This window comes from Capricornis sumatraensis, chromosome 13, assembly GCF_032405125.1.
Source record: "Capricornis sumatraensis isolate serow.1 chromosome 13, serow.2, whole genome shotgun sequence".
In the NCBI taxonomy this organism is placed as follows: Eukaryota; Metazoa; Chordata; class Mammalia; order Artiodactyla; family Bovidae; genus Capricornis; species Capricornis sumatraensis.
Window position 1 is genome coordinate 13,804,225 of NC_091081.1, and position 23,915 is coordinate 13,828,139.

General features: G+C 40.0%; 1 protein-coding gene across 1 annotated transcript in view; it reads right to left on the minus strand.

Moving 5' to 3' along the window:
• The window catches only part of TPD52L1 (TPD52 like 1), a 69,052-nt gene that overhangs the window by 3,410 nt on the left and 41,727 nt on the right, over window positions 1–23,915 (minus strand). The window contains exons 5-9 of the mRNA XM_068985523.1: window positions 20,775–20,923; window positions 10,168–10,269; window positions 6,837–6,851; window positions 4,874–4,912; window positions 1,869–1,929 (exon numbers count right to left, since the gene is read on the minus strand). Coding sequence (XP_068841624.1) covers window positions 1,869–1,929; window positions 4,874–4,912; window positions 6,837–6,851; window positions 10,168–10,269; window positions 20,775–20,923 — 366 coding nt within the window. The remainder of the gene's footprint in view (window positions 1–1,868; window positions 1,930–4,873; window positions 4,913–6,836; window positions 6,852–10,167; window positions 10,270–20,774; window positions 20,924–23,915) is intronic.

Consider the following 23,915-nt stretch of genomic DNA (forward strand, 5'->3'; position numbering starts at 1 on the left):
ACTGTCTAGTCTGGGGAACAAAAGGAATGAGGAATTTGTAATTGACGGTTTGACACAAAGAATGATTATCAGCTCTTCTCCACTGTGTGGGCAGGAAAAAGGGAAGCTTGCATTGGCCATGACCCAGGAGCTGGGTGGGATGTGAGTCTTGTAAAATCTATGGGCAGTCATGCGGATATAGGACCTGCTTTCAGGCGGGCTTGACACAGGCTAGTATCCAGTTGGCGGAGTTGGTTTTGTACATGTCTGAGGGAGGAGGCACGCTCTACACCTTCCATTCAGATGAGGTGAGAAAAGTGAGAGGCTGACAGTGTGGATCAAACTCTTGAATCATATGTGTCCTGTAAGCTTACCAGATTTTCCTAAAAGCAAAAGTAAATAGGTTGTTCTTTATTCTTCTTTTGCTTCTTCATAGCTCCTTCTTTTAAAGGAAACCCCAAAATGTACAACTTTTCCTGTGTCAGAATCGAGCTAACAACAAAATCCATCCTTCTTGGACTGTCTAAGGCTGAGAACCAAATGTTGAGAAATTAACCCCTAGGGTTTTTTGACTCTTCTCTTTTGAAACTAGGTATTTTAGTAAGAGAAATCTCTGTGACACTGCATGTCCCTCCCTATCAAAAGTTTCCCTACAAACAGGGGCAATATAATGGCTCCTCCTGGTTCCTAAACACTCAATAAATGATAACGTTGACAAGCAGAGCAGTAAAACTGTACAACTAGAAACTGCTCATAACCGGAGTCAATGAAAGCATGGTAAATGCTGAGTAATAATTTCATTCTTGGGCCTTAAACACCTAATCACAGGCCTGGAAAAGAGAATTCCATGTAAAAACCCTCCTCTAAAGGGAAGGACCCTCCAGCTCAAAATTGAGAAGAGCGTGTAGGACCTCCAGGAAGGAATTACTTACAATCTCATAAACTCTCGCCTGGCAACACATGTGGGGGCGGCATGATTCAGAAGCAGCTGGGTAATCAGCACATGCCTATATCTGCTCTTGAGCTAGTTAAAGGTCACACATGTTCTTAATTTTCCCAGTTACGGGGAAATACAGAAATGGACTGTATACAAAATAGTGATAATATCAAGATGTAATTATGTTTAGGTAATATCTTTAAAAACAATCCTTAGTAGTATCCATGATTTTTCCTGTTTTAAATGTGCTATACATTTAAGATTAGACTGCTTCTATTTTTGCTCTTTTATCTTCAGTACATTAATTTATCTATGCTCAAACATGAAATTCAATCAATTTTTTTAGCACCTACTATACAACAGGCATCTTTTCAGTGTATATCCAGAGAACAAATGCACCATTATAAAATAATACATTTTGTGACTCAGCTTCATTTTGCCTTCATGCTGTGCTGTGCTCAATATGTGAACGGAGTAGACAAATCTAAGTAGTTGAGGGGTGGTGGATGGCAGGATAACCCATGGAGCCAAGTTTATTTCTACTGATACACCAAATCAGAGGAGCTCTGAGCTGTTACGGAAATTTCCCTTACACTCTAAATTCAGAGTTCACATATGGTGTGTCCTATCTACATTCATCTATCACATACCTGCCTCTTGAGTAATAGCATTAAGAGTTCTAACCAGCAAAGAGATCAACGCAAACCCCAGTTCACTTGAATGCACAATTCACTCCTGAATGGTTTACATGAACAACTTTGTACATATACAGTAACAATATTCAATACTGGTTTTATTTACAGGTTTACATGTGAAGAAAAGTGACTCGGTGCAAGGCTGCCTTCTTGGTGGCAGCCTTGGAACCAAATGCTGGTGGCCCCACCTTTGGAACCAAGCGACTAAGCTTTCCTGATTCATGAACCCCATGACGCAAAATTTACTTCATCTGTACCTTAAGGCTTGTGACAGTTGTCTCAACCCTCTCCTCAAATGATTTGAAAGTAGGAGAATTCCTAAAATAACAGAAAAAGAGAGGTCAGCTCCAAAGACCTAGCTGAGTTAGCAACTGTGCTATCTGGTTTCAAACATCACCTCTGCACCAGAGCTAGTTGTTGGTTGGCCACCTACACCAACCATGTTTTATATTTTACTTCTGCTAGGTTAGATCCAGAAACCATAACCTACCATGGGATTTTTCTAAGTAAAATTGTCAGATGCTCAGCTATAGAATAAATAATATAGCATTTGGCAAGGCTAAAACTGGCATAATTCCATGTTGAACCATAAATCATTCCCAGTGAGTCAAAGAAGTGATAGCTTAATTTTTCATTTACTAATTAATGATTTCTATCACAATACGCCTTTTCCAAACCCAGTTATTTTATAACCACTGGAAAGTCTATCTGAAGAATGTCATGTTCAAGTTTTCCCACATGGAATTTTAAAAGTCATTTATTTTTAGTGAATGTGAGACAAGACAGAAATAGCTACAGGGGAAAAAAGGTTCATATGTTTTCAAACGTTAAAGTTTTTAAGTTTTAAAACTAAGTATTTTGTCAGTGTCCAGGAAGCAGTGTTTCTGTAAGTCAATACCTTCTTCATTTTAGGTTGAAATATACTTATTATTTGTCTAATGCTTGATCAAAACGGTGCTATTCACATGTGTTATATTTCCTTTCAGAGAAGATACTTATTTGTTCTCACTAGACAGAGCCTTGCAGTCTACTGATGTTTTATTTGTAACTCAGTCATTGTGTTAAATAATCTACATACCATGTTATACTTCTAAGATTTAGATTTTTCAGTGGTGCTTTTTTGTTTTCGATACTGTATTTGTCTACATGAAATTATGAGTTAATGACATCATTACCCTTAAAAGTGATATCCACCAAGTCCAATGATATCAGCTCAGTCCAACTAAGGCAACTGGAACTGAATTAAAAATGAATCTTAAATCTAGTATTCATGTCAGCTTTCAGCAACAGTGACTGTCGTCATTTTCAGGTCAAATAATTCAACTGAATGTTACTGTATTTAATACGCCACTTTCTAGTCTCTCTTGAGTGCAGAAGAAATAAAATAAGAGAAATGACCTAAAGAAACTTTATAAGGGAGAATAGTTATAAAACACGGGCTTCATTGTGTGGTGTGGGCTGTAGCATGGCTGTAATACTATCAAGAGAAAACTAACATGCAGAATATGTTTTTGAATGAATTTGTCTTTGTTAGAGTTTGTCTGTCAAGGCTGATACTCTGGATGGTCAGAAATCCATTTGCATCCAGGTTGCATGAATTAACAATGGTGAGCCCGGAGGGACCAAGCACAGCATCACATCTTGTATATGACTCAAATATGAGTCAAATTCCTATGAGCAATCCTCTACAGTACCTGTCTCATGATGAAATACTAGTGAAATTGCATGAGAGTGATTCAAAAGCATATACTTACTAGCACCTGACTTCCAATGCACATTTTATTTGACCAAGCTGGTCACATGACTACCTGTTATCCATCAGTTGTATAGGACCACAGTGGGCAGACACTTAGTTCATCCTAATGGTTCATAGTGGATGTTAGTTGAGTAAAATCCCTTTTTTGAAAAGAGTTAATTTCAGGCAAGCTCATAAGGAACACATTTGACCCATAAGTCATTTGATTATTTCTGTCTCCCAGAGAAAAGCCATACGAATTTTTTTCAAGCCTTCTTTGGACACGCAGACAAAATTTAACAAGTAAGGAAGCTCAGGGCTGCAGGGTGCACTGGTCAATGTTCTCATGCTAGGGGAGCAAGTCATTCAAATATAAACTAAGCCATCTATGCTCTCTATTTTTCCCCACATTAGGGAAATCAAATGCTCTGGTCCAACTTGCAAAGTTACAACATAGCCCCAGTGTAGAAGAGACATCAGCAGGTATAATAAATCAGACACTCCTCTAATCTGATTACACTAGAGTGCATGCTGGAGAACAGGCAGAAACCGCAAATAACCCTAGAAAGAATTTGGCTTCAAAGTGCTTGAACTGTTTAGAGTAACTGAGCTCCCTCTAGAATGTAATCACACCACAATATGTAATATAAAGCAGGAAAGAAGAGACACAGTTCTGAATGAAGTGAGGGAGGGCTCCAGGGGCCAGATGTCCTTCCACTGAGCCCCTCCCCAGGGCAGCCCAAGGGTTCCTAGAAGCACCGTGGGAGGAGCCCAAAGTCTGGTTCTAGCCCTTTATTTTTAAGCGTGATGAAACCCCTATCACTGAAATGATCTTCCCAAAGCTGCCAAGTTTACCCCTCGCAGAACTGGGCTACAACCTGCATCCTCTGACTCCCAGTCTAACCTTTTGATTTTATCTGATCATATCACTATGTCACACCAACTGGGAGCCAGAGGAACACCTTCCTCTGGAGTTTTCAGCTGACCAATAAGCTTAATGGCATTTTTATTGTTCAGTAGACTCTTCACCTTAATATATCCTTTAACAAATCCTAATGTTATCCTTTCTAGAACTGTAGCCCTCTTTCTCTCCTATTTTTTCATTTAATGGTGTGGTAATAAAATGATTTCCCCCTTTACAGGTGTGCTTGGAATGTTCCAGGCCTTGTACTGAGTGCTTTATGCAGACCATACATCTCACAACAGCCATTTAAAGTAGACAGATTCTCATTTCTCCTAGTATACAGGCAAGAGAATGGAGATTGAGGTAGATTCGGTAAACTGTCTCAGGTCATACACATCAGGGACTGCTGGATTTCAACTAGCGTGTCCAGTCAATAGCCCGAGCCCTTCACAGCGACCATTCTTCTATAGCATTGTCAGCCTTCTTTTCCTGGGGCCATCAGAAAAGAGAATATAATAGGTCATGGCACTTCCCCTCATCTAAAAAAGGAAAAAAATCCACAATAACAGTAACACTTCAAACACATTCTGCATTGAGATTATGTAAACTAATTTACACATTACCTCATTGCAGGCATACTTATGGAATGGCGAATGGAGTAGCTTCAGGGCAAAAGCAGATTAAAGGGGAAACAAAAAGAGAAAAGAAGATAGTACAATATAAGTATATGAGAAACTCCTCATTCACAGTTTTAAAACAGCAATGTCCACTATCTGAAGTATTCCCTGCCCTCCCCACCAAGACAATATTTGTTATTGTTGGGTAGGATGGGCCACAATCATTTCCAGGGAATAAAGGAAGAGCAGATGGTCCGTGGCTGCATATTATTTTATTGGGTTGGCCAAAATGTTCATTTGGGTTTTCTGCAAGATCGTATGGAAAATCCCAAACAAATTTCTGGCCAACCCTATACTTTCCCTGTAAGCCAGGAAATCTGAGGAGAGTGTCTGATTCCCCCCTGGCTCAGGCCAGCAGCCCAAGTACATGACTCTGGGGACATGACTTCTGGTCCAGCTCCCTCCTCCTGTTTCAGGAAGACAGTCAGGGACAAGGGGCAGAGCCCAGCAGGTAGAGCCAGGCAGCTAACAGCTCGTCCATCCCATTTGAAGCTCATCAGAGGACTACACAGAGTTAACATGAGTCCATCAAGGAAACACGCCAAGTAAACACATTTCACACAGTCCAACGTGGGAGCTAGGGTTTCCGCCTCCATCCTAGAACAACTGGTACAAGGATCAACTTTTCTGAGACTTCTAAGAGCATCAGCTATCTTACCTTATTAATCCTACAGCAACTGATTCATTGTCCCTCTGACGGACTGTTATTTCTATGTGAGTTCCGCTTAGAAATCACGGTGTGTGGAGGGAGGAAGCAAAATGGGGTTTATTTTCCTAGGCGAGCATTCCCTCATCCACTTTCCAGCACAGTTCCTGCCTGCTCCTCTCCCAAGAAGCTTAACAGGTAAGGGATCAAACCCACCCTCACCTTCCCTAATAATATCCACTGAGGTTAGGGTTAGTAACTTTACTAGAACTCAGAAAGAAAAGAACAAAGAAATGCAGCAGATATTTACAGACACTCCATTTAGAAATCATAGGCAAAATACTTCCTCATAAATTATATTTTAAAAAGAGAATTACTAAAAAAAATTCATCAACATTATCACGTATTCATCTCTTAAATCGGAGATGGCAATGGGACACCACTCCAGTACTCTTGCCTGGAAAATTCCATGGACAGAGGAGCCTGGAAGGCTGCAGTCCATGGGGTTGCTGAGGGTTGGACATGACTGAGCGACTTCACTTTCACTTTTCATTTTGATGCATTGGAGAAGGAGATGGCAACCCACTCCAGTGTTCTTGCCTAGAGAATCCCAGGAACGGGGGCACCTGGTGGGCTGCCATCTATGGGGTCACACAGAGTCGGACACAACTGAAGCGACTTAGCAGTAGCATCTCTTAAATACAGGTAGTTTTTTAGGAAAGAATTTTTTTTTTAATTTATATAATAAGATTCCACCCCAACGGAGGCTTAATTCAGAGACCTGGGACTCACAATTGCACACGTGTTAACATTTGGGCTTTCCACTTCAACTCCAGAGGGTACAGAAAGTTGAAGGTGAACCATCTGCCTAAATAACAGTTATCAGAAGTTCAGAAAAACATGACAATCTAGAAGAAATTGTTCTGTTTCTCGACTTTACTTTCTGCCGGTTTCAAATACATCTGCAGTGCACAATTTCACTTTCCTTTTCTTCTGAGGACCTCTGTCCACCGGCATGATGCAGAAAGAGATCCCTGAGGATGACTCAGCAAGCCAAAGTGATGCATTAATAAATGATTCAGAAATGAGATAAGCAAGTGCTGAAACAGATGCAAACACATTAGGTGCTCTATACTCTGTAACTCCCTGGTCGTGAACACTCAGGAAAAGAGCTTTGGGGCCGAGGCACGCCCACTGCGGTGCTCTGGGGAGGAAGGGAGCTTCGAGGGAGGGAGCCAGTTGGGCCCCTGGGGCAGCGCTTACCCGATGGAATGAGACCTGCAGCCAGAGCAGCACAGGAGAGAAAAGGAGGAGCAAGGTTAGCACATCAGGATGCAGAGAAAGGACCACACTGCCCGCTGTCCTCTTTCGAGAGCCCCAGGGAAAAGATAAGGGACCCCGTTCCTTACTCTTTCTAAGTGCACTGACTTTTTAATGTCTTCACAATTGCTTTACCAACTCTTTTTTTTTTTTTTGAGCCAAAATTTTATTTATTTTATTTTTTATTTTACTTTACAATACTGTATTGGTTTTGCCATACATCAACATGAATCCGCCACGGGTGCTTCTCACTGTTTTTCTCATGGCTATAGCTGGATTCTCTGTCAAAGTTATACAAGTCTTGTCCAAAGATTTCCTCTCCACTAGATTACATGCTGTTTGAGCAAATTCACCCAGAAGTGCCAAGAAGATGGCAACATTATTATTATAAAAATGATTCCAGTAGCTTGCATTTGGTCACAGAGTCCTTTCATAAATGTGACTTCGTGTTAACCTCAGAGAAAACCATCTGGTTAGGTAGCTATTAGCCATGTTATCCAGCAGATGGAGAAGGAGGCAGAATTCCAGGACTGGCTGAGGGGCTTTCACTTAGGGGTCATCAGGATAAAAGGAGGACCTTAGCTCAGGAAATATTTGTTTTTATAAAACATCTAAATTAAATCTTAACATAGTGTTTTTCACTCAGTTATTAAAAGGTCCAAATTCTAAGTTTTGGAAACCTGTGAGTATTAACTTGTAATGATTTTAAACAAAAAATTGAGAGGTCCTGTTTTTCTCCTAAGGTATCTAAATTTTTCTGGCAATTTTTGAACAAATTCAGAAATGTGTTCCCAGAATTCACAAAGGGATATTATGATGTAACCAACAAAATATAAAATAATATGATATTAATACTTTCAGACTGCAAAGGGGTTCAAAGTAAAATGCCTGCAAGAAAATTTTTAAATTTCCCCACTATCATTTTATAAATTGACAAGTTAATTTGAACCCTAAATTGAAAACCCACTAATTGTTCTCATTTAAGAATCATTATTGTATTAAACTTAAGTAATTTTCAAATATGATTTTTACATATATTACTTGTTCTAGTATAATCAAAAGTAATAATCCTTTGTAAAACTTGTTTCCACAGGGACTTATCCTCATTTATATATAGATGTTAGATATTTAGCTTGAGAAAAATATAGATCGGAAAATATAGGTCTACAAAATATTACAGGATCATATTTGAATCTCTAGTAATAAAGACTACATTTCCCAATATTTTTAGACACACTTTATAGTGGAAGTGTTGTGTCCTTTACACAGAGCAGTAATTAACGAAAAGTTTGGAACTCCTGGGAAACAGATTATCCATTATGCTAAAACAAAGCCACATTGAAACAGGAGGAAAGGCAGTTAACACACCTTGATATTATGCCCAGTTCATGCAGGAACATGAGTGTGTCAACACGCTATATGTGTGAAACACAGTCTTCATTCTGTACAACTCATGAAATACAGCACACTCCTGTTCAGGGGCTCTGCCTAATTTCTGTCCTGGAGGGCCACCTTGTAACTGAGACAGTTCCTTAGCAAAGGTAAAAACTAGCATTTATTGAATATTTAATACATGGCATGCTGTCTTCTGCTGCTTGCATAGTAACCTGGTGATCCTGTTACTCTTGTCTACATTTATAACTGAGAATACCCAGGTACAGGTACGTTACACTTGGTTCCTCAACACCTAACCAGTTGAAGTCAGATCACCTGGGAGCTTATTTCAAACAGATTCCTAGATGCCATCCAAGACCTATTGAGGTGCAATCTCAAGAGAGGTGGAATCTAGGAATATGCATTTAACAAGCTTCAGAGGTGTCTGTAAAGTCTCCTACAGTTGGAGAAACACTGTTCCTGTTGGCAGTATTATGCCATTGTGATCATTGTTTCAACTAAGTATGTGGAAAACAAATTTTATAAACATGACAAAATATATTTTCTTGGATATAACTGGTGATAAGGTCTTTCCTGTTTTAAGGAATTATTTAATTAGTTTAGATAAATGCTTTCCTGCCATTGAAATGACTGCAAATTTTATTCTAATAAAGCTAGGGTTAATTAATAATCCAAAATGCTTACTGGTTCATCACATGCTGCCTCGGAAGAATTTTAATTGCTTTTCATTATTGCTTTATTAGCAAAAATGAAGATAAAGCAATGTACTCAGATTCATGCATATGTACTTACTTAATTCTAGCCTCATGAATGCCAAGTTCTTAAAATGATGCATGAATGTTGGGCACAATCCAGTAATTTTTGAAGTCAAAAAATAACTTAAACACAAAGATATAAATATTTGCCTCTAGGCATCAAAGCTGCAGAGTAATACATAAAGCAATAATTTAAGAATCCAGTAAAATAATATGCACATAGTTTTTAAAAAGAAGAAACATAAAATGTACTTGAGAAGTTTTTAAAAATTGAACTTGATTTTTAGAGACAAAAATGACATTGATTTATAAAGAAAAATCTCCTAAGCATATCAGCCAAATTCAAAATAAACTATGATAGGTATTTAAATAAGCAAAAAAATATGAGAGCAGCAACTGTATGTAAGATAACTTTCTAGAATATAATATAAAAAATAAAAATGGTCAATACTACATTGTTCTTAGTTCACACCCTAATTTTATATAACAAATACTGAAAATGACCGAAATGTGCAAAGGAACTGGTTTAAAAATTTTGGTACAGCTGTGCACTGGAAGATAATACATCCACTGAAAACGAAGATGTAATAAACATTTATTAATATATTCACAATACATTGCCAAAGTAAAGAAAGAATATTACCAGGTGCATATATCCATGGTAGCTTTTTAGAATAAAAGAATAAATATCTATATATTTAGCATGGAAAAAATATAAATACTAGCTGTATGTGTACAAAAATGTAGGCAAGAATAGTTTATCAGAGCATATTCACTGAAAGCATATTTTAACTTAGTTTAAGTTACAGTGATTCAAATTCAGGGTGTGCTGCATTCTTTTGGAATCTCTCCTTATTACTGGTGATTAAAGGTACCCTCTGTCTTCTATTTTTACTAAATAATAGAAAGGGCATCTCTGCGATCAGGTCCACTAAGCTGACATTTAGGTAGAAAATGTCCCAATATAAAAATGTATCTCAGTCACCAATAGGATCAGGCACATAAAATTTTAATCCAATTAAAGAAAAGAATGCCTTTAGGAAGACTAGTCAATGGATAATGCCCCTCCTTGTCTCTGAAAGCCAAAGGCCTAGCCTCTTCCACATGGTTCTTCCCCACAGTACCTCATGTCTCCAAACTTCTTGCTGATGGCTGTCCCAACGTTGCTGAAAGCCGCAGTCGCCTTCTGCCCCGCATGACTCAGGGTTTCATGTGTTTTCTTGTAGCTAGAAATAAAACAGAAAAATAAGAACAGCTTATTATCAAGACCGCCCATAATACATTCATCGTCCTTCTCTCTCCTGTGGGCTTAGTCGCTCAGTCTGGCCAACTCTTTGGGACCCCATGGGCTGCAGCCTGCCAGGCTCCTCTGTCCATGGGGATTCTCCAGCAAGAATACTGGAGTGGGTTGCCATGCCCTCCTCCAAGGGATCTTCCCAACCCAGGGATCAACCCAGGTCTCCCACATTGCAGCAGATTCTTTACCATCTGAGCCACCAAGGGACTTCTGAAAGTTCCCTTTCCAAAACAGATTTAGGAAGATGATCCACAGAAGCAATTGCTTCTCCTCTTTGGGAAGGATGGATTGGTGGCTGCTCATCAGCAGGAAAGTCAGACCATGCGATCTGAATTCAGTAAAAAATACACATTTGTAAGCCTAGATGTGAATGTGCAGATCTTTAATCACAAATAATGGAACTGCTTTGATAGTAGAAAATTATTCTTAAAGAGATGTACTAACTCTATGAAAGGACAATGAAAGCGCTAGCCATCAAAGCTAACACAGATTAGAGAATGCATATTTCAAAGAGAAATGTAAGCTTTTACTATTTATGTGGGTAAAAGGAACCATAAAAAGGCAAAATTGAACTAGTACTTATTTTGTAATATGGAGAGAGGTTGGAGTAAGAAGGGTGCATAATCTTAAGCTAATACAGTGACTTTTTTCAAGACAGTCTTAGGAATACAGTACTGCAATGATCTGTTCCTAAACCTATGTCCCCACAAGGCTGACTCCCCGAGGACAAGGAAGCCATTCATTTTTGTGTCCCTAGGATCTGGCAGCAGGAAAAAGGGGAAACTGAATAAATACTAGATGAAGGAATCAGTGATCGAAGGGGAAGGGCCTCTGTTGGTCTGAACTGGGAGTCAAGGCAGTAAGAACAGAGCGGTGTGATGGATTAGAGAGAACGGACAGACTTGACAAGAGGTTACTAGTGACAAATGGAACAAGACAAAAAGACTGACTTCAGGTTTTGAGCATGGTGGCAGGAAAGGCAGTGGTGTGTCCACTGGCCTGGGAAATTTCCAAGCGTTAATTAATAAAGCAGAAAACAAAAGCACCTAACCTGAGGGAATATGTAAGTCAAGTCACTATACTGCACTGCCTAGACTTCTACAGAGCTGTATGTATTATATTGGATTTCCCAGGTGACATCAGTGGTAAAGAACCTGCCTGCCAATGCAGGAGACATAAGAGATGTGAGTTCCATCCCTGGGTCAGGAAGATCCCCTGAAGGAGAGCACGGCAACCCACGCCAGTATTCTTGCCTGGAGAATGCATGGACAGAGGAGCCTGGTGGGCTACAGTTCTTAGGGTGACAAAAGAGTTGGACATGACTGAAGCGACTCAGCACATATGCACATGTGTTATACTTAATATAATTATATCTCAACTGAACCAAAAAATTTGAACTGATTTTTTTTTAATTAATTGTTATAAATGAGATGGTTGGATGGCATCACTGATTCAATGTACATGAGTTTGAGCAAGCTCTGGGAGACGGTGAAGGACAGGGAAGCTTGGCATGTTGCAATCCATGGGATCGCAACTGAAAAACAATTATTATAATGCACATACCATCATATTCCAATATACGCTGTCCCCAGGTAAGTTCCCCCAAAGCTCCCTGCTTAGCCTAGAACTTTCATGCATATGGCACCTCCAAGAAGACTATGTCCTATGAAATCCATTATGTGGGAACTTCCCTTATACCTCCACCCCTTCCACCTCCCACAAATCATCCAGCCCTAAATATACTATCAGACTTTAAGCAAATGCTTTAAAATACCGTTGTTGGTTTTCCTTGGGACTGAAATCACTTTCAGTTCAGTTCAGTTCAATTCAGTCGCTCAGTCATGTCCGACTCTTTGTGACCCCATGAATTGTAACACGCCAGGCCTCCCTGTCCATCACCAACTCCCGGAGTTCACCCAAACTCATGTCCATCAAGTCGGTGATGCCATCCAGCAATCTCATCCTCTGTCATCTCCTCCTCCTGCCCCCAATCCCTCCCAGCATCAGAGTCTTTTCCAATGAGTCAACTCTTCGCATGAGGTGGACAAAGTATTGGAGTTTCAGCTTTAGCATCAGTCCTTCCAAAGAACACCAAGGGCTGATCTCCTTTAGGATGGACTGGTTGGATCTCCTTGCAGTCCAGGGGACTCTCAAGAGTCTTCTCCAACACCACAGTTCAAAAGCATCAATTCTTCTGTGCTCAGCTTTCTTCACAGTCCAACTTTCACATCCATACATGACCACTGGAAAAACCATAGCCTTGACTAGACAGACCTTTGTTGGCAAAGTAATGTCTCTGCTTTTGAATATGCTATGTAGGTTGGTCATAACTTTCCTTGCAAGGAGTAAGCGTCTTTTAATTTCATGGCTGCAATCACCATCTGCAGTGATTTGGAGCCCCCCCCCAAAATAAAGTCTGACACTGTTTCCACTGTTTCTCCACCTATTTTTAGTAATACGATATTCTATTATTCTTTTTTGTTAGCAGGAAGAAACAAGTCTATAATATTATCAGCACCATATGTTATTTATTTACACAATGCCTGTGTTTTTAGGAAGTGTAAAAATCATGTATTATCTAGATGATAAAATCAAACTAAACATTCATTACTAAACAGACATTTCCTAGGGAATAGGGAAAGACACATATTACACATTACACCCTAAGTGAAGGGCTCTTCTGGAGTTATGCACTGCACAGACCTTGTACCTTCTGGTGCATCCTAATTGGGCTTGATCTTAAAACTGAATAAGTAATATACATCCCCATCCTGCATCTTGAAAAAGGGCCCTTCTGTCAGGCCACTGATAACCCCCAAGGAAGTAAGCATAGTTGCATTTCACTCCCTTCACTGTGCCATGAAATTCTGTACATAGTTTGTGCTGTGCTCAGTCGTGTCCAACTCTTTGGTGACCCCAAGGACTGCAGCCTGCCAGGTTCCTCTGTCCATAGGTTTCTCCAGGCAAGAATACTGGAATGGGTTGCCATTTCCTTCTCCAGGGGATCTTCTTGACCCAGGGATCGAACCCACATCTCTTGTGTCTCCTGCACTGGCAGGTGGATTGGATTCTTTACCACTACGCCACCTGGAAAGCCCACTTAGTTTATATTGCTGCTGTTGCTGATAAGTCGCTTCAGTCGTGTCCGACTCTATGCGACCCCATAGACAACAGCCCACCAGGCTCCCCTGTCCCTGGGATTCTCCAGGCAAGAACACTGGAGTGGGTTGCCATTTCCTTCTCCAATGCGTGAAAGTGAAAAGTGAAAGTGAAGTCGCTCAGTCATGTCCGACTCTTCAAAACCCCATGGACTGCAGCCTACCAGGCTTCTCCATCCATGGGATTTTCCAGGCAAGAGCACTGGAGTAGGGTGCCATTGCCTTAAAACTGTTTTTCAACTCTACTGCATAAAAATATGTCCAATAATATTCAAATGATGAAAAACAACTTAAATGCTAACCTTCTGATTGAACTGACAACCTTCTAATTTAAAAGGAAGCAGTATTTAACATTTTAGATTACTAACACCTCTTTGGGGAAGGCGATGGCACCCACTCCAGTACTCTTGCCTGGAAAATCCTATGGACGGAGGAGCCTGGTGGGCTGCAGTCCATGGGGTCACAAAGAGTCAGACACAACTGAGCAACTTCCCTTTCACTTTTCACTTTCACACATTGGAGAAGGAAATGGCAACCCACTCCAGTGTTCTTGCCTGGAGAATCCCAGGGATGGGGGAGCCTGGTGGACTGCCGTCTATGGGGTCGCACAGAGTCGGACACGACTGAAGCGACGCAGCAGCAGCAGCAGCAGCAGCATCTCTTATTTTAAGCTAAATGTGAATCACACCACTGCTGAGGTCCATAATTGGCAGAGCAGGAGACTAATACATCTTCCTTAAATAAAAGTCAAAATGTTAAGATATCCTCAGTTGCTGTCAGTTGTGCACTGGGAGGCAGAAAACTCGAGAGTATTTGCTCTAAGACGTCTGTGTTGTGTGCCTCTCCTCAGGGTTCCCATAATCCCCTCTGCACAGCTCTTTCCAAACATTGTTCTTTGTGCTGCAATTAGGGTTTCTGAGTCCCTCTCTGTGACTTATCTGAACTTCCTGAGGGTGGGGACCACATCTTGTTCATCATCACTGTATCCCCAGCACCTGAAATCAACCAGAGCAAGAGCCCTGTGAGGCCAAAGGGAGGAAACAGAGTCCAGTTGGATTCCCTGACTTCAGGTACAAGGTGCAAAGTCAGGCCTTGGCAGCGTGAACTTTCCCCTTCTAGGGAAGAGCCATGGTGACCTTCAAATGAGTGAGGGAAATTTGTCCTTGCGCGCTCTAAAGCAACTCCAGCAAACACCTGCTTTGGGGGAATATGGGCTTCCTTGGTGGTTCAGAAGGTAAAGAATCTGCCTGCAATGCAGGAGACGCAAGAGAAGCAGGTTCCATCCCTGGGTCGGGAAGATCCTCTGGAGAAGGAAATGGCAATCCACACTAGTATTCTTGCCTAGAAAATTCCATAGACAGAGACGCCTGGCAGGCGACAGTCCATGGGGGTCACAAAGAGTAGGACAAGACTAAGCAACTAAGCATTCACGCACATGTATATATTGATGAGAACATTAAGTTCTACTCTCTTAGCAAATTTCATTTATACAGTAGTGTTTTCAACTATGGTCATTATATTATACATTAGCTCCTCAAACCTTATTCAACTTACAACTGATAGTTTGTACTCTTAGCAACCTCTCCCTATTTCACCCATACTCACCACCTCCAGAAACCGCTCTTGCATTCTCTGTTTCCAAGAGTCTGACTTTTTTTTTTTTTTTTAGATTCCACATATAAGTGACACCATGTAGATTCTATCCTTCTCTGACTTCACTTAGCATAGTGCCCTCAAGGCCCACCCATATTATTGCAAACAACAGGATTTCCTTTTCTCGTGGTTGGATAATACTCCATTGTATCTGTGTGTGTGTGTATCTTTACATTTTAAGGAATGGGTAACCTTTAAACATTAGAACAGTTGAGCTGTTTGGCCAGCATACTGACAGAGGGCTCTTCCTCTCTTCATGTGCTAGTGATTTGAAAATCAGTGTTAATAGTCAAAAGGAGAAAGCATGTCATCCTCTAAAGTGTTCTGACCTAAAGCATTTTTCTACATGCAGGAAGAAGAAAAAAATTTAAATTCAACAGTCTTTTTACAAGAAGACATTTTATAATCCAAATCTATTTTCTATTACGGGATTTAAAAGAGAGTAATACTTTAACAATTGAATATGCAGCACTTCACCAAAGACAAAAACTATTTAGACTTCTTCTCTTCCAAAGGTTCCCTAAACACAACACCAAATCACAGATTTACCACTTGAATCTAGAAAAGTAGAACCTATGTTCTACCTTGTATGATGAGGCCAGTAAGAATGAGCAACCATGAGAGAGATGGGATACACGGTCTTTTAAAATTAGGTCTTTAATCTTCACTGGCACTTCTGAACCTAATGGCGCCACAGCAAGGCCACATAAATAAGATATAATAATCTTTACTGACCACAATGGGCTGGAAGTCTTAGAAGCACAAAATCAAAGAGTAAATAAATCATATACACCAAGCTTCAATTTTCAAGCACTGTGCATTTTTTAAAAAGCTGAATGTTAGATTTTTACTACTCTGTATATAGGGTGAATTTATTAAGGTTCCGAAAAGATGGAATAGTTGAAATTCCATTCCATGACCCTCTCCCCTTTGTAGACTACCATTTGGTCTATGATACAACTCAGAGGGGTTTAGTGTTGGGGCAATTTTACAGGTTAGCAAAGGCCAAATACTCACTAAAATGAAGCACATCAGTTTGAATAGCCCACCATGACATGACATCAGGTTTTCAAATTACTTTTCCTTCTATTTCCAGAAGAGATTCAATTTCTCCTCCAATGGTCTCCCCACCTCTTCACCCCAAGGCCACCCACCTCCCCTGTGCCTCCTTAAAGCCTAAAAACATTATAAAGCTTCAGAGAAGAAAAAAGAAGAGGGTAGGGGGACTTTCTGTGTGTGTTCTTAGAGTCTTTGAAATCAAAAAACTATGACAAAAACAACAGCAACAACAAGCCCTGGGACACAGATGATCTCTTGACCTAATACTGTATGGTTATCTTTCTAAAAGGGAGTTAATTTTAATCTGCTGTGTAGTTATTCCTATTCCTCTGGTTTCTTTCCAATATGAACCCTACCACAAACTAAAATATGCAAAATCTTTCATTAACATATCAGAGGTTTTCATTTCATTATAAATCAAACTAAATAGGTCATGACTGTTTAATCAGCATGCAAAATATTGCCTCTGGAATACCTGTAGTGCCTTGACAGTTAAAATTCTTTTTAGTGCTTTGAAATCTAATTTTATCCAAGCTAACCCTACCCCAGTTGATCACTCCCTCACATCAAAATTTTCACCACATGATGCATAGATATTGTTCTAAAGTCAGTATGATGTACATTAATAGCAAGAATTTAAATATTCAGGGGAGAAAAAAAAAAGGAAAGATGGGTGAATGGAAAAAATAAAGAATCTTACACACATATCCATCACCCAGTTTCCTTTCAGTCTTTTTTCTACATATATATATTTTATAAGTGAGATGAGTTTTCACTGAATATTATGTTAGCTAGCATTTTTCTATGTAATTAATTTTTTTTTTTTTTGGAAAAGTAGCATTTTAATCAGAGAAGGTGATGGCACCCCACTCCAGTACTCTTGCCTGGAAAATCCCATGGACAGAGGAGCCTGGTGGGCTGCAGTCCATGGGGTCACAAAGAGTCAGACACAACTGAACGACTTCACTTTCACTTTTCACTTTCATGCATTGGAAAAGGAAATGGCAACCCACTCCAGTGTTCGTGCCTGGAGAATCCCAGGGACAGGGGAGCCTGGTGGGCTGCCGTCTATGGGGTCACACAGAGTCAGACATGACTGAAGTGACTTCGCAGCAGCAGCAGCAGCATTTTAATGGATGCAAATTATTTAATAAACAATAATTTATTTCACCATTAAAAATATCCAGGGGAAAAATAGATTCTATGATCATACTCTACCCCTTGTCCCAACATAGGACTTTTCCCTTCGCTTCAGTTCAGTTCAGTTCGGTTCAGTCGCTCAGTCGTGTCCGATTCTTTGTGACCTCATGAATCGCAGCACGCCAGGCCTCCCTGTCCATCACCAACTCCCAGAGTTCACTCAAACTCATGTCCATCGAGTCGGTGATGCCATCCAGCCATCTCCTTCTCTGTCGTCCCCTTCTCCTGCCCCCAATCCCTCCCAGCATCAGGGTCTTTTCCAATGAGTCAACTCTTCGCATGAGGTGGCCAAAGTACTGGAGTTTCAGCTTCAGCATCATTCCTTCCCTTAGCAGTCAAGAAAAAAGGGTGCGAGAGAATGATCTCCTAAAATTATGTTGCTGATAGACTCAGGCCTCCCTCTTAAAAAAGAGATTTATTCTTCTTTACAAAGGAAAGTTCACATCATTCCTAAAGGTGAGTGAGACCGTAATCATCTGTATTTACTAACTAATCTCTGAGGAAATCTGTTCTAGTCCTGTAGCTTTCACTGCATCAGTATGTGGATAACTCTCATGTCCATCTCTAGCCCTGATTCTTCCTCTGAGTCGCCCCCTTGGAGCAACTTGTTGGTCTGTTGGGCATCTCAGACTGAACACAGCTCAAACAGAATTTTTTTCAACATTTTATTTTGCCTTGGTTGCTAAGGCATGTCTGATTCTTTGTGACGCTATGGACTGTAGCCCAGCTGGCACCTCCATCCATGGGATTTCCCAGGCAAGATTACTGGAGTGGGTTGCCATTCCCTTCTCCAGGGGATCTTCCCCACCCAGGGACTGAACCCAGGTCTCCTGCATTGCAGGCGGTTTCCTGCATTTCTGGCAGATTCTTTACTGACTGAGCCCCCAGGGAAGCCCTTGTATTGGGGTATAGCCGATTAACAATGTTGTGATAGTTTCAGATGCACAGTCAAGGGATTTAGCCGTATACATGTATCCATTCTCCCCCAGACTCCCCTCCCATCCAGGCTGCCACAAAACAGTAAGCAGAATTCCACGTGCAATACAGCAGATCCTTGTTGGTTATCCATTTAAAATATGGCAGTGGACCTGTCCATCCCAAACTCCCTAGCCGTCCCTGCCCCTCATTCTTTCCCCCTTCCTTGGCAACCATGGTTCCTTCTCTTAAGTCTGTGAAGCCAAAACAGAATTCTTGGATCTCCCCACCAGACGTGCTTCCTAGAACAGCAAACAGGCATACAAAGTGCCAGATGCTGTTCTGTACTCACTGAATCCTCACTACCTATGACAGGTACTAATATGATCTCATTTCATGGAAGCCCCTCTATGCGTGGGAGAGAAGTATCAGCAAAGAGAAAAACTGTTTCCCACTCAGATGCTAGGAATGTAATATCTTTAAGTTCCAAAGGGTAATAGTAGGGAAGAAAATGCATAACACAAGGTCAAAAATGTCTTGATGGTGGAATCTGGGGTCAAAGATAGGAAGCCTCTATGGTTTTTCCATCAGGCCCCAGCCCCCAACACACGAAAGGAAGAAAAATCACATTAGGATTTGGGCACCTTCTTCCCTTTGGCACAAGACCACCTGGCAAGCAAAATATTTTAAATCATTAGAAAAGTACCACAATAGTTAATTATTTTGTGAAATTTTAAAAAGTAACCCCATAAAAGCAAGACCGTAGAATACTCAAAGTTATTCTATACCTTGCCTAATATCAGACAAGAAGATAATAGCAAAGCTGAAAACATTTCTGCTGGTCTAAGAAAGAAAAACTTGCTTCTCCAGTGTTTCTCCTGTACTCTCACACTTACCAGCACACTCAGGACACTTCTGACACCAGATGTGTTTGTGTGGAGGGGTTTCTCACATCAAGGGGTTCTGCAACACCAGCTGAGTCTCCTACAATTTAATTCTGACACTACCTGGAGATCACATCAGATCCCACAGGTTAAGGGTTCAGTCCCACAAGACTGTGCCCCACTCACCCCACTTCAGATACAAATCACAGGTCCAGATTACCACCAGTGCCCCTGACCAAAGTGTTAGTCACTCAGTCATGTCCGACTCTGCGACCCCATGGACTGCAGCCCGCAGGCTCCTCTGTTCATGGAATCCTCCAGGCAAGAATACTGGACTGGGTTGCCATGCCCCGCTCCAGGGGATCTTCCAGACGAAGGAATTGAATCTGGGTCTTCCACATTGCAGGTACTGTCTGAACCACCAGGGAAGTCCAAGGGGCTATAAATCAGAGGTTCCTACAACCTCCTCCCCAAGTTCAATTAATTTGCTAGAGTGGCTCACAGAACTTAAGAAAACAGATTACTTGCTCGGTTATACCGATTTATTGTAAAAATTATATGATAAAAGATACAGATGAACAGCCCGATGAAAGAGGCATGTGGGGATGGGAACCCATCCCCATGTTCCCATGGGAACACATGCTTTCCATGCTCTCTCCTGGGACACCTGCCTGGCACTTCCATGGGTTCAGCAATCTCAAAGCTCTCCAAATGCCATATTTTTGAGATTTTTATGGAGTTTCATCATAGGCATGATAGACCATTTCCAGGTCCTTTTCTCTCCATAGAGAAGGGGGCATGGGACTAACAGCCTCTAATCATGGCTTGGTCTTTCTGGTGACCGGCTCTACTCTAGGAGTCCACCAAGAGTCATCTCATTAGAAGCAAGGATACAGCTGTCACCCTGGAAATCCCAAAGGATTTAGGAACTCTGTGTCAGGAACGAGGGTCACAGTGCAAACATGAGAACAAAAGATGCTCCTAGCGCTCTTATCACTTAAGAAATTATGAGTTTGGGAGCTTTGTGCCAGGAACTGAAGGCAGAGGCCAATATATACATACACATTCTATAGAGTAACAGGGATAAAAAGCACATCCCCCAAATATGAAAGATACAGTTTTTTCTCTTTACGTTAATGGTCAATAAGTCTACAGTTTTTAAAACTGTCAATCATTTTTGATAGAAATTCAAAATATGTAGTGAGTGCCAAGTATTCAAAGGATTTAGAATTTTATGGAAAAACATAAGCCTAAAGTATATATTTAACAAATGTTAAAAATATATATATATTGAAGAGAAAGAATTTAAAACCGTACAACTCCATAAATTAGTCTAAGTGAAAACAGTTTTGGTGAACAAAGTTTTATTTCATGAAGCTACTTTGTAGAGCCTGCATCATGTGACATATTAATGACCATTCATATTTCTATATATTTTACTTCTAGAGAAAATATTTTCCCTGGACACCAGTACAAAATAAGCCTTGAAGGAAAAAAAATATATATATAGAAGAGGCAAGACAGCAGGCTGAGTGATTACTTTTTAAGAAAAAAAATATACTTACGCAGTAGTGGTCTGCACGTCATGCCAGCCTCTGCTAAAGTTCTGTTTTAATTCATTCATCAGGTTCATGCCGAGTTTTTGTTTTATCTCCACAAGACGCCTTTCTTTCGCTGATAAAACTTGTCGTAAGGTTGTAATTTCGTCTTCCAGCTACAAGCAGGAGGGAAAATGATGGGGGAAAATGTCAGACCAGGTGAAACATACAAGGGCGGAAGCTCTCAGTGATCCAAAGCACCCTGGGCACCCTCTTGTTTACACAGCCCCACGCAAGGCCTTAGCGAACACATCCTGTAGAGAAGTCTAATATTTTAAAATGAAAGTAGATTTTTTAGTTTGAATGATTCTAAATGTAAACACTATTCCTTGTAAAAAATTCACTCATACAGCAAAATACAAAAACAATAAAAACCATGTGTAATCTACTAGGATATAGATACTGCTTGGAGCTTCTGGTTTTCAATCGTACAAATGTTTTTCTAAAATTGTACATAGATGTAATTTTTGAACAGGAAATTGATTTTGTAGTCTATATCTAATAACTTCTTTTTAAATGCCATTAGTCAGTGTTATTTTTTTGCCATCCACACCTAAGCATACATTGTGGTTTTGCCAAGCTGGCATTTTACTACTTACTTCTTTTTAAAAAATGAAGCATCTAAGCCTCATTTATATTCCAAGTGTCACTCTACTCCTGACCACAAGCAGCATCACTAACCCTGTCAATCATCTTGCAAATGTGTTCCTTGGGTCACCAGAGACATAGCTGCTAGAAAAACATCTCAACAATGACATCTACCTTTGCAAAAATAGTGTTGTAAACCTTTGTATTCACAAAAAAATCACTTAAACAGAACAGGCAGAAATACTGAATCACCCATCTGAAATATTCTAGCAGAAAAGAACACTCTCTTGGAGCTTTTAATATCAGCAAAATGTCCTAGTAGTCTAACATTATCCATTTTTTTTAATGGTTGTGAAACATTTTTGTATGTTCATGGACATTTTTCTGAAGTCTTTCTAAAATGAATTCCACCTTCCATGCTGCTGCTGCTGCTGCTAAGTCGCTTCAGTCGTGTCTGACTCTGTGCAACCCCAAAGACGGCAGCCCACCAGGCTCTCCCGTCCCTGGGATTCTCCAGGCAAGAACATGTTATAATTAGTAGCATCCTGTGTTTTCTTTTTTCTTTGGCCATGCCAAGTGCCATATGAGATCTAGTTCTCCTACCACAGATCGAACTCATACCCCTTGTGTCGGAAGCACAGAGTCTGGACCCCCAGAGAAGTCTCCACGCTACCTCTTCTTGACAAGCAAGAGTCTTCAGTATGCAGATATATACTCATTACTCCAAAAGGAGTATATTCAGGGGTGACCAAGGGGGACTGTGTTTTCAGTCTCTCCATTAAAGGAGAACACATTATCATTTTAAAATCAGATCCCTCTAGCCTTTTGCTCTCATGTTATATTCCATATTTTCATCTTAGTCAATGAGCTCACCTGCATTTAGTCTGCTGCCTAAGATTTCTCAAGGTTGTCTCTCTAGCTCTCTTACCATAGAAAATACTTGGGCTTCAGGCCAGCTTTTTATTCAGTATAGAAAGATTTTTTTCTTCTTTCTTTTGAATAAATAATATGTTTGAGTGACTGAAATGACTGGGAATCTGGTTTTGTAGATATATTAGGTATTACTGCTTTTTCCAATGTGTAACAAGAGTAATGAGAAATTTTTTAACTTGCAGAGAAAAATTAAAGATGTAGAGAAGAAGAGAGAGGTTTAAACATCTTGGTATTCTCATCCTTTTATCTATGGAATCTCAGAAATTTATTCAAAATTCTGGGGGACAGTAGGATATTCATTAGTTTTGGGGAGTTGGGAGGAATAGGTAAAGGATTCATAAGATTTCTAATGACATCCTTGGTCCCAAAAAAGTGATAGAAATGCTGAAGTGACCAATTCATCAAACATCATCCTCAAGAAATATTAAATCCCGCATCTAATCATTTAAAAATTGAAGCATATATTAAAAGGTATTTGTAGAGAAAAGACTTCTAATGGTAAAAACATGAACTCAGTTACTCTGTGAGGACTAATGTCAGGCACTATAATGAAAGTCTCACTATTGCAATAAAATGTTAGACTCACGCTTCTTAATGCTTCCATTTATATATCAGTGATCTAAATATAATATATGCCAAAATAGTTATTAAGAAAATCCCAAAAGGGAAAATTAAAAGATAATTCTTAAATTACATTAACATGCAAGACTGAAAATGGTCAATCTCATCTCTTTCTGCAGAGCACAGAGTCCTGACACAGCAGAAAGTCCTCTAATCACAAATACTTTAAATGATGATCCTGGTGAGATTCAACCCCTTATTGGACTAATGAGAATTTTTGGCCTAGTTACATCAATTTCAGTTTATATAAAAGTCACTCAGAGAGCACATTTAAAATGAAGATTCCAGAAGGAGGCCCCTTTTAAGGCCCTGAGATTCTGATGTCTCAAATTTGGTGAGGCCTGTCTATATATATATATATATTATTTAACAAGTACCCCCAGATACTCTGATGCAGGTAGTATAGAAATTCCACATTGTAAGCCATATCAAATTCATTTTGGAATGAGCTGGAGTGCAGGTAAATCATTAATTGAAGTATTTAAGATATCCTTTCCCCGTTAATTTTAAATTAATCATGTCTTCGTTAGAAACTAATAGTCTGGTTCTCTGGTTTCTTGACATCCCCTAGGAGATCTCCTTGTAGGATAAATATTTATGTACAAGATTAGGTATTTAAACTTGGTTACTTAAATATGAATGAATAGGAATTTAAGTATTGGCGAGGATGTGGAGAAATTGAAACCCTTGTACATTGCTGGTGGGAAAAAAAATGGTTCAGCCACTATGGAAAATAGTCCAGCAGTTTCCCAAAAAGTTAAAGGTGGAATTACCATATGACCCAACATTCCTATTCCTACTATATTCCCCAAAGAATTGAGAAGAGATACTCAAACAAATACATGTATATACATGTTCATAACAGAACTATTCACAATAGCCAAAACAGGAAAACAATCCAAACATTCATCAAAGGATGAATGGATAAATAAATTGTAGTATATACATAAAATGGAATATTATTTA